The following is an 11,987-nucleotide window of genomic DNA, read 5'->3' on the forward strand; positions in this document are numbered from 1 at the left end:
AAAAAGAAAAAATCCTCCTCAGAAAAATGCCATTGTCTCTTTCTCGGTCAGAGACCCATGGTGTGGGTGTTTTTCTGTTTTTTGTGTCACATTAGGATTAACACACGGATAAGAAGAAAATCATAAGTCTTTTGTCTGTTACAACAGTGCATGCTGTTGGGTTTGGAGTGGAATTTCACACCGGGACATCATTGGCTGGGACAGAGATGACGAGGAGAGTGAACGAGGGTTTAACCTTGGATTGACTTGGCCTCCCACAAGACCCTCTCCGATTCGGGTATCCCCGCAGTGAGGTGCTGGGATCTCTGCAGAGTTTGTAACGGAGCCTCATCTTTAGTTATGTCAGGGTTGGCCCAACAGTAATCGGAGAACAATGGCAAAAATCAAATCAAATCAAAGAAAACAGGAGGAAGAAGCCAGAGCCAAACAGAATCCACAAGAAGTTTTTTTAATTGATGCAAACCAGGAGAGGGGGCAGACAAGGGTTCACCACTGACCATTTCTGTACAAGCCGTTGCCCTAAAATGAAAGGGTAACAAGAAGGATAAATTAATTCACTCATTAAGTTCTACACATTTCAACACACTATAAAAGGTTAAATTACACATTTAAAATGTTGCCTGTAATTACACTTCCTATAGTTCTAGATTAACACACTGTCAGTGTTAAAACCAGAGCTTTGTTGCATCTAAAATGTGTGCCACTACACGCAGAAGAATCGAGGTCAGACAACCTTATTGATGGATGTCTCGTTTTCCAAAATAAACGTGAATGAGATGTTAAATGACATGGCACACAAAGTCGAATGACACAAGCAGGGTGCTCAAGAGAAGAAAGGCAAATGTTGAGAGATAGAAGGCAACACTGGTGAATGGGTGTCAACAATCACGCATTGATGCCACACTGAGATCAAACGCACAACATAAAAACAGAAACTAAAAAACGGGAAAGGATACTGGGAAAAGAAGGGAGTTTCTCAAAACTGCAGAATGCACAGATGTGGTTCTTTACGAAAACACATTATGAGAACATGTATCTCCAGAAGAGAAAGAGGTAGACAGTTGAGAGACAGTTGGTGCGGGGGGCTGCTGTCCACGTACGCTGGCGTTGTGCTGCGGTCCGGTTGTGGGATGGGCCTCCTCAGCGCGGCCCATGGAGCTATTGCCACCGTGGGCCTGGGTGTTGACCACAGCCCGGGGAAGGACAGTATCATAGGAGGGCATCTCATCCTGCTGCTGCAGCCCAAAGCCACAAACACAGAGACCCACACCACAACCACAGGGCGATGGGAAAAATTCAAACATTAAAAGGAAAGAAACTGAACTTCTATAAATAAAAACTTCTGAAGAGATATTAAAAATATGTTAAGACTTATTCTATCTACAATGTCAATATTATTTTGCTAGGTGTATTTATATCCACAAAAACTCCATGTCGACTTAGAACAATTTAGAACTGGGAAGAACACTCGATATGCTACTTGAATTTCATCAGAAATATGTTCACATTTCTAAAGGTTTGTTTTGACCCCTATTTAGACAAAGCAGTCTTGGTATAGTGTAAACTATGATGCTGGAATTGAATTTACACAGACATAGGGTTAAAGGGTAAACACCTTGCCCTTGCCAATGCTGTATTTGGATGTTCAGAGCAATAATCTAATATGTAATGGGGTCTCTGTATATGACGTGGATGTAAAATAAGCACAATAGGTCCCTGTTGATAAACATAGAAAGATACTTACATATGAACTTACATTTCCAGAGGCTTTACTGATCAGCGCCAGTTCTGTAGGCTGGTACACACAGCTGCGCAGCTGTCCGGTGTACCCACTGTATGGAGACACGGGCTTGTTCACTAAAAAAAAAAGAAGAGAGAATCCTATTAATGCGTCATCGTTTTCAATACCAAAGAATTGTAGACTGCATAGCACTGATGAGCAAACCAGTTTACAAAGGCAGTTATCATAAATATTTTTGTTGATAGATTTAACTGGGGCTTGTTTTCAGAGCTAAAATGGTATTTTCCCATTATTGTGTAACCCTTACAGTTTCTGGGAAATTAACCGAACCATGAAAATCAAAACTTATAGGCAGTCACTTGTTGATGGCTTTCTTTTTGTCAGAGGCTACTTGCTCCGACACTTTGGGAAAAACCATCTTTAGGATTTGCAATTGGTACTTTGGGAATTTTTTTTTAATTTGGGCCAACAGTTGACCAGACTAGGTCAGTGACTAAAGATCATGTTCACAATGACTAATTAAGCCAAAAACTGATTATGTACATGAGAGGTTGGTTGCAATAAAAAATTGAGGACCCTAAAGCCCTCCGAAATCTGGGAATATCCTGAACCTATGGATAGAGAACGTAGTCCTTGGCTAAACCATCTGTACTATGTCTTAAGGATTTAAAGCTGCCACCCCTCGGTCTCCTTGGATACCTAGGGAGGCAAACAGCCCCACACTGAGTAATAGGCTTTTATTTCAAGTAAGGCATGAGGTTGTTATTTGACTTCCACACTCTCCACTTAACTAATATTTTATTTTAGATGGAGGTTGACAAATGAGGCAAAAAGTAAACAAAACCAAACAAAAAAACAGATCCTTTAAACTATTCAGTTCTCCCCATCAATTGTTCAACCCTGTGTCTGACTGAAAGCAGAGCAAACAGATGGAGAGATAAGATCCAGATGTTTTGTATTTTTAAAGTCTGCAATTAAGAGCTGCAAATGTTTTGAACTTGCAAATTATTAATCTATAATAAGGGGTCTTCGCGGACTGCCTGTTTCCTGGCAAAGATTCAGAAAGTTATTATATCAGGCAGAGGAAAAACACATCTAGAATTAATTGGATTCCTTACCTGGATTCCTTTCTATCTGGCAATCAAATTAAAATAAACTACACAGTATTTTGTTTTTAAGGTTGTGGGGCTACAGAAGATTTGAGATTGGGTTTCCTACATTTTAACCTTTAAGTTTGGTACGCTACAGAAGGGTAATGACTTCACAGCAGGTTTAATTGACATTCAGATTGGGTCTGTAAACTACAGTCTAAATATTACATATGAACAAGTGTTTGGATTTATCTTCCTTTTGGTGGGGCATTGTAAATGGAGAATTTGTAATTGGAAACCATATTAAGTGGATTATATTTTCTCTCACAACATGCCATTGCATCTAGTACCTTCTCCTGCTTTGCACGTCACAGTACGACAAGTCTTTGTGGGCTAAGTGTACCGCCTGGAACAGCTCTTAATATTTTTATCTGAGTACAATTATATGGAGGATAATCCATGGCAAAATTAAAAATAAATACAGAGAGAAAATAATAAATAAATAGAAATAAATAAATGGACATTTATTCATTTATTTCTGTATTTCTATATTTAATTTATTTTTTTCTCTGTATTTATTTTTAATTTTGGCATGGATTATCCTCCATACAATTAACTAAAACATCTTTATCAGAAGCTGTATTCAACTTATTTTACTTACTGTGATGTACTAGAAACAAAACTGAAAAAAACCACAGAGTTGCTCGGCATTCCAGTGCAAGAATGCGAGCAGTCAGTGTTCGAGGTTCACCTACTGACCCGAGCCCTCTAGTTACACCATCTAAAATGATCGGAAATGTCAACTAAAACTTTGCCGATGGTGAAACACAGTTGTTAATGTTTCTAGTTCTCTAATTATGATCAACTGGAATTGCTCCTTGATCAAATACAGCTACCTACTTTTATTACACAAGCATGTTTGTGGTCATGGATTCTTATGGAAGCTGCCACTCCCCCGAGCCAGTTTGGCATTTTCCACAAAATTCACAGCCCAGGTGTTTTAAGAGAGTGTTTCCAAAACATGACCATGTTGCACAGATTGGCATGCATTCTAATGGACACGGTTGCAGCAAATTGTGAAATATGTCCCAAACAAATTAATGGGAAACTGTTGTTATCACGGAATGGATCATTCGGTTTATCAAGTCTACGTTAATTATTAACAAGAGATCTACGACCACTCTGTGAGTGGAAGTTGCATTCCTGTTGCATTGTTTGACATTTTTCAGGGAGGATTTGTGTTCAGTAATTTCTAATCCAACAAACGTAAACTATCGAATTCAACCACAACTGAATTACAGAAGATTAGATAAAGACAAAGAAATTAAATGAATGTTTTGAATGCAGTTTGCCAGCCAGAAAGTGCAAATTGGAAATTCTGGAAATGCCAAAAGCATGCGCACACGCACTAGAATATTTCATTAAATATACAGACATTTCTTCTAGGTCACAAAGTTTTCATTAAATAAAAAATAAAGCATACTTGAATTGGGCTCATCCATAGAGAATGCTTTGTTTTCCACGAACATGTTCTGTGAAGTGTGCTCTTTAAGGATGGTTTCATATCCCACCCCTCTGGTGGGATAGAGGTCATCTCCATAGCTCTGTTCCGGCTCGGTGTTGCTGGTGAGTGCGCACATCTCAGGAATCATGTACAGGATGAGGAACACCCAGGCATTGGACACCAGTGCAATGGCGAGGGTGGGGTCATCCCAGCTGGGACTCCCTCGCTTTTGGTTCCCATAGACATACATCACAATCCAGGCCACCCAGATGCCCACCGACAGGCAGCTGGTCACCAGGATGAAGATGCCGTGCTTTTTCCAGTGCTTGTGTTTCCCAATCTGGGTAGGGATGGCGGCTGCAAAAATGGCCAATAGGAGAGCCATGACGTAGATGAGGGCCATCACAAAATCCTGGTTGGTGATGTCACAGGGGTCCCCACTTTGCATCCTGTCTGGTGGATAGCGGACAATGGTGATGATCAGCCACTCCGAGTTGATGATCACCTCTACCATCCAGAGAGCCAAGGCACCCAGGAAGAGCGCCCAGCCCCTCGGGCCCCTGTCCTTGCGCACCAGCATGTTCAGCTGGATGCAGTGCATCAGCAGGCACGAGAAACAGCCAGCAAAGAGCACCCCAAAAAGAAAGCGCCTGGATGCACAGGTGGAGAAATTCTTCTTGACAATGAAGTCAAAGGTGAGGGCAAACAGTCCAAGAGTGAACAGCAAGAAGAGGGCTTGCAGCCCCACTGTGCTCTTCCTCGTCCCTTCAGTGACGAACGGAAGGGTGGCCACCAACACAATTAGCAACACAAAGGTGCTCACCACTCCAGCCCCTGCAAACGCCTCCAGTACGATCCCCCAGACCCCTCCTAAGTCACACAGGTTGAAATAGAGAGGATTCACCGATGGGTCGCAGCCAACAGGGGGGGTGTTGTTCCCTGCGTTGGCTCCTGGGAGAGACCCCAGAAAAATGGCAAAGGGCATCAGTAGCAGGGGGATCTTCATTACTGCCAAGTCCATGGAGTGCCTGTACCTGCAGGAGTAGTAAGAGAGTAAAATGAGTGAGGAGATACGAGAGTTGTACAACCCTCAAATAGCTCCATGTCTCATGTCATCAAAGCAGACACGTAAATTCTAAGTGACACAAACCATTTGCATTTAATTTCAAGACTGGGTTAATTTGAATTTTTATATCCAAGTATTTTAATCATTCTTTTCAATAAAGTGAGTCACAGTGGAGCAATATTGGTATGAACGGTGGCATTTTTTCCATTTTTCATTCCACAAACTACTGATCGGTGTTTAAACAAAATTGCTTTTCTGAGGGTATTTTCCTTAGCCTGCAGCTGAAGTTAAAGGAGACGTTTTGGAAACTATGCACTCATGGGGGAGTGAGGGAGGAAGGGGTTGTTGTGAAGGGGAAGAAAATCATCTGATAACTACATGTTCCCTAATGAAATCCAGAGAAGTCTCGGAGATGTATATTGGATTCAGCTCCTTATGGCGAGGTCCAGGTCGACAATCACCACTTTTAGTTTAGTGCTTCCAGTTGTAAATAGCTTTTACAATGAAGCATGAAGGAATGCTGTAATCAGTTCCCTCTCATATTAATATCAAGTTCCTAATTCCACAAACCTATTAATCTGAACATCTGTAGATGATGCTGGAATCTGCAACACACATTCAATAGCAACACCGTTGATGGGCTACGCTACAGAAACATAACCTATAGAGCGCTCATGTAAAGGTTCCCAGTAACGTCGGTAGCACTGTTTTCCTGTACACTGATCATTTATCACTTTATACTGTAATGCTTATAGCTGCAATATTGACACTGGCCTCTTTTATGATGTTGATTCCCGAGTAATTATGCAACGGACTATAATTTATTGTCTCCAATATAGGCTTTCTCAGATTCCCATTCACTTCATCCAGCCATGTCACCTGCTGTGATTTGTGCACAATAAAATAATGCTAAAATAATGAAAGAATCCATCAATAATTCAAAAGGCCAGGCTTGTCGGCGTTGCGTCGTACTGTTCTTATCAGTCACCTACGAAAGCCCATTGATCAGACGGCTTGACTCCTGTGCAGGGCGCGTTTCAGGCACTATATTTGTTCTGGCCTACAGAGTGCGGTCACGTTACGCTGAGTACCGTATTTCTGGGTTACATAACCGGATCGATGGGGTTGTGGGTGATGCAGCTGAGGCCGGTTTCCTGGCCATCAGATCCTCCTGCAGATAGTGTCCTTTAAATGTTCAGTCAATGACAGTTACGGCATTTGAAAATCCAGGAGGACACCAGGCACCGAAGGCCCGCATTCAGATTGGCACCCATTGTGTGCTTGTGTCATGCATCCCAGCACACACACCTTCCCCTAGTCTGTACAGATGTAAGGAAAGCAGAAGGAGCAGACTACGCCTCTGTGAAACTGATCTGATGTGTGACAAGGACTTTATGGTCAATCTTGAAAAACTATTTATGACAGAGTAAAGCAATAGATTTTTTTTAAGCGTAATAAAAAAAAAAGGGTGGTCTCTCCGAACACACAACAATGAAGCAAAAACTGCAGTTCTATTATCATCATTATTGTGGTTTTAAGTCACTTTTCTTTTAAATACTTCACTTTATTTATGTACTTTACATTTATTTAACTTCAGTATACCTTTGATTGTTTAAAAACAGGCCAAACAAACATCGTTACCCAAACACCCCCCCACTCGCTAGCAACACGTCTGTGATGATTTTCTCATTGTCTGGATACATAACAACAACAAACTCCATTCCAGACAACTTAGCATTAAAGCCTCTAATGAATTACTAAAAAAAAGACTATTAGGTAAAGTTATTAATTCTTTGTAAAACATTTATTTTTGTCTCTAGTTCCCTTCCAATTAAATAAAGGTCTCTGCAGAAGAGCCACAGTAATAGTCTACATCAAGTATATATATGTTGAGATAATTATGCTGGCCAGAATGTCTGTGTTCGCTGGGACTCTCATATCAGGGCAGACACACAATCTAAACGAAGGTTGAAGAGCTTGGCATCTATGTGCACCTGGCTGAATGCTAAACAAATAAGCAAGTACATATTAACCAGCAAAGCCAATAGACACATTATTAGCAATCTGTCAATATTGTATCGATATTGTATGCATCAATGCTAAAGATGTCAACAAAACAGCTGTTTTTTTGTGTCTGCAATTTTTTTTAATTAAATTCTACAACAAAACATGATCCTAGCCGATGATCCTTTGCTGATTTCAAGCCCATTCTTAGATGTATGCAGACTAGATTTGGTTGTGACCAAAAAGCTGAATCTTGTGTAAAGATCTCCCCACCATAAAACATTAATAGGTTACATTGTGAAATATGTTTTAATCATTTTACTGATATACATATATATAAGTATTTAAACAAAATACAAACATTAGTTTGGTACTGACAACAAATAAATGTTAGCTACACTTATTTGTTACTTCTTAGTAATTTCCTATTGCAGAGATTAGAAAATGAAAAAAACTTGTGAAATTCACACATCGTATTGTTTACACGTTGTATTATTATTATTATTATTATTATTATTATTATTATTATTATTATTAATAATAATAATAATAATAATTAATAAACCACAACCAATGGTTTATGAACCAGTGTAGGATAAAAGCTTTATGTATTGTCTCCCGGTACACTGGTGAGAATTAACAGTAAAAGACAGTTTCTCTTTTCTCCCCGGTTATATCCCTCTGCTCGGAGGTGCATCCACAGGTGGACGGGACCGGAGCGCTTACCTGCGGCCGCACCTGCGCAGTTCGGGCAGTTGGTCCGCCGGCTCGTCCGGTGCGGAGAAACACAGACAGGTGAAGGATCACGGGTCTACTTTCCCACGGGGTTGCGCCCTTTGAAAAGCAAAAGGTATCAAATCTAACCCGCTTGTCAATAGGATGTCACATAAATCTCTTCACTTAGAATCGGCCGAAGGAGACGCGATCTTCCAACGTGTCCTCGGTTACCCCCGTGCGTTTCGTTTTCTCCGTTTTGGAGAAGCACTTGTCTTTGTTTGTTCGGGTTTTAAAGTATGGTTTAATTCCAATGTGCTGCCTCTCTCTCTCTCTCTCTCTCTCTCTCTCTCTCTCTCTCTCTCTCTCTCTCTCTCCCCCCGCCTACCCAAGCCTCAGCCCTGCCCTCCTCCCTGCACTCACACCTGCCCGCTCGTCGCTCAGCCCACCCTCTGCCACTGCAGCTTTTATAGCGCCCCACCTCCTCGTGTGTGAGTTTACATCTTACAAATCAAATTAAAAAAGTGTTTTTTCAAATCTGTATAGAACACCCCCACACACAACACATGACACTAAAACGCTCAGACCATTCAATCCATCACATTCAGACGTGCATTATGTAACTGTAAAGAGCGCGGCAATGATTCAGTTGCACCGCAGTCTCAGTTTCACCATTTCTATTGAAAGCACGTTTATTTCAGTATGGTATAACGCGGGGGAAGAGATCGCTGCTTATAAATAACAGATAGGTGTTGAACCCCGTGCTCAATGTATCCCAAAACGCCGCGCTGGGGGCTGGCAGCGGTGCCCCTGCAGTCAGAGTGTGCAGAGAGAGGGCAGCCTGGCTCCACGCTGCCGGCCAGCCTGGATTAGGGGCCTGAGCTCAGTGCTCAGACATCCAGCGCTGGTATGTGCTCTGATATTGGGCCACTGCCGGGACCTTGATCCACAGCTATTTCATGTGTTTCCACAGCCCTGACACTGGCATTCCTGGGGGCGTTGTGGAGGCAGTGAAAGACCTGACCTGTTACACTTATTGGGTGATTCCACTTGCTTTGTTCCACAGCTTCTCTTTTCCATGTCACACCTGCATAGTGTATAATTTAATCTTCCCATCTTTTATGGGTTCGTCTTTTAGGTCTTTTTTCCTCTCTTGGGATCCATTCAATCACTTCCTTTGTCCATCTTTGATGTGTTCTTGCAGTGTGTCCGGCCCATTGCTATTTTAGCATTTTCACTCTTTCAATGATGTCACATATTTTAGTTTGTTCTCTGATGCTTTTTTTATATCTCTCGTTGTTATTTCATATAAATATACATATGTGTGTATACATGTGTGTGTATGTAATTTCTTTTATTATATACAGCTCTGGAAAAAGTTAAGAGACCACTGCAAATTGTTCTTAAATCAGCATCTCTACATGTATGGCAGCCATCCCATTCCATTCATAATTGCTATTTTTAATTTGGGAGAAATGTTGTCAGTAGTTTACAGAATAAAACAAAAATGTTCATTTTACCCAAACACATACCTATAAATAGTAAAACCAGAGAAAGTTATATTTTTGCAGTGGCCTCTTAATTTTTTCCAGAGCTGTATATTGTTATATGATATATTTGTCATTTGGATTGCATGCCTCTTAGATCTGTACGCAATTGAAAGCACATGTAACTGACTGTGAAGTTTCCTGCCAGGTGTTAGCAGTGCCCTTTCCGTGTCTTTGAAGGGATTTGTTATGGTTGCTATTTGATATGTTGAGATTTGCAGTGATTAGATCACAGTAAACAAGTCTTTGGCGCCACCATGTGGACAAGTGTGGAACGTTATTCATAAAGCCGTCGTCAAAGTGGATTGTACACTCACCTAAAGGATTATTAGGAACACCTGTTCAATTTCTCATTAATGCAATTATCTAACCAACCAATCACATGGCAGTTGCTTCAATGCATTTAGGGGTGTGGTCCTGGTCAAGACAATCTCCTGAACTCCAAACTGAATGTCTGAATGGGAAAGAAAGGTGATTTAAGCAATTTTGAGCGTGGCATGGTTGTTGGTGCCAGGCGGGCCGGTCTGAGTATTTCACAATCTGCTCAGTTACTGGGATTTTCACGCACAACCATTTCTAGGGTTTACAAAGAATGGTGTGAAAAGGGAAAAACATCCAGTATGCGGCAGTCCTGTGGGCGAAAATGCCTTGTTGATGCTAGAGGTCAGAGGAGAATGGGCCGACTGATTCAAGCTGATAGAAGAGCAACTTTGACTGAAATAACCACTCGTTACAACCGAGGTATGCAGCAAAGCATTTGTGAAGCCACAACACGTACAACCTTGAGGCGGATGGGCTACAACAGCAGAAGACCCCACCGGGTACCACTCATCTCCACTACAAATAGGAAAAAGAGGCTACAATTTGCACAAGCTCACCAAAATTGGACAGTTGAAGACTGGAAAAATTTTGCCTGGTCTGATGAGTCTCGATTTCTGTTGAGACATTCAGATGGTAGAGTCAGAATTTGGAGTAAACAGAATGAGAACATGGATCCATCATGCCTTGTTACCACTGTGCTGGCTGGTGGTGGTGGTGTAATGGTGTGGGGGATGTTTTCTTTGCACACTTTAGGCCCCTTAGTGCCAACTGGGCATTGTTTAAATGCCACGGCCTACCTGAGCATTGTTTCTGACCATGTCCATCCCTTTATGACCACCATGTACTCATCCTCTGATGGCTACTTCCAGCAGGATAATGCACCATGTCACAAAGGTCGAATCATTTCAAATTGGTTTCTTGAACATGACAATGAGTTCACTGTACTAAACTGGCCCCCACAGTCACCAGATCTCAACCCAATAGAGCATCTTTGGGATGTGGTGGAACGGGAGCTTCGTGCCCTGGATGTGCATCCCACAAATCTCCATCAACTGCAAGATGCTATCCTATCAATATGGGCCAACATTTCTAAAGAATGCTTTCAGCACCTTGTTGAATCAATGCCACGTAGAATTAAGGCAGTTCTGAAGGCGAAAGGGGGTCAAACACAGTATTAGTATGGTGTTCCTAATAATCCTTTAGGTGAGTGTATATCAGTATTACCAGAACCTCTACTATTCAGACTGGGATTGATTTATTTCTGTATTTTGTAACTTAGAATTGAAGCAGCACCACTTTTTTATGGTATTTTGTACTAGCTTCTCCCACATAAATGTAAAGCACTGAGGAAAAATAAGCTGCAATGTCAAAAATACAACTAGAAGTTTAGGTATCTTTAGATAGTTTATCTGCATGTGATTGTACTTTTTGCATGATATATTTATGGTGATGTATTATTTTTATGTTAATATGCAGGTTGCTGGATCTGGATCTGGAACTGGATCTTCTTCTGCTGCTGTTTCTTCTTCTATAGTGGAAATACCCCCAAATCTAAGTAATCTGTTTTTACATCATAATCAATGTAATATGCAAATACAATTCCAACAAAGATAAGACACACAAAATGTGGCCATAATTGTCGTTAGAGAACAAGAAATATCACAGTGACCCAAAAATATTACATGTACGACCAAAAACTGTCCTACACTAAGGTATTACATTTTTTTACCACAGCAGTCCACACTACACTTTACTGTGCTTTTAATACAGTGCTTATATAGTATATATATTTTTTTAATTTTGCCAAACACTGAAAGATGTTGCAAGCACTGTAGTAATGAAGCTCTTTGTTGTTTAACAGGGTCTGCATTCATGATCGATTTCATTGTTGTCCACAAGGTGGCGACACGTCCCGTTAAAATGTGTAATATTCACCTACAGACCATTTATACATATACTGAACAACCTCCATACATTTTGGTGCTCTGTACTCTTTTAC

At 41.0% G+C, this 11,987-nt stretch overlaps 1 protein-coding gene across 4 annotated transcripts; it reads right to left on the minus strand.

Moving 5' to 3' along the window:
- Nucleotides 1-432: 432 nt before the first annotated feature.
- gprc5c (G protein-coupled receptor, class C, group 5, member C) lies at nt 433-8,521 on the minus strand. Of its 4 annotated transcripts, none has more exons than XM_066704409.1 (5): nt 8,133-8,521; nt 4,316-5,370; nt 1,745-1,857; nt 1,101-1,232; nt 433-519 (listed from the first exon to the last, which is right to left on the minus strand). In XM_066704409.1, the coding sequence occupies exons 2-5, from the start codon at nt 5,355-5,357 to the stop codon at nt 487-489; spliced, it is 1,320 nt and encodes a 439-aa protein (XP_066560506.1). In that variant the 5' UTR covers nt 5,358-5,370; nt 8,133-8,521; the 3' UTR covers nt 433-486. The 4 variants fall into 4 exon arrangements, with proteins under 4 accessions (XP_066560506.1, XP_066560507.1, XP_066560505.1 ...); XM_066704410.1 differs by having other exon boundaries at nt 1,101-1,235; nt 1,757-1,857; nt 8,133-8,520; XM_066704408.1 differs by having other exon boundaries at nt 1,101-1,235; nt 8,133-8,520.
- Between the last annotated feature and the right edge of the window lie 3,466 nt (nt 8,522-11,987).

The sequence above is a fragment of the Amia ocellicauda genome, chromosome 5 (assembly GCF_036373705.1).
Source record: "Amia ocellicauda isolate fAmiCal2 chromosome 5, fAmiCal2.hap1, whole genome shotgun sequence".
Lineage (NCBI taxonomy): Eukaryota > Metazoa > Chordata > Actinopteri > Amiiformes > Amiidae > Amia > Amia ocellicauda.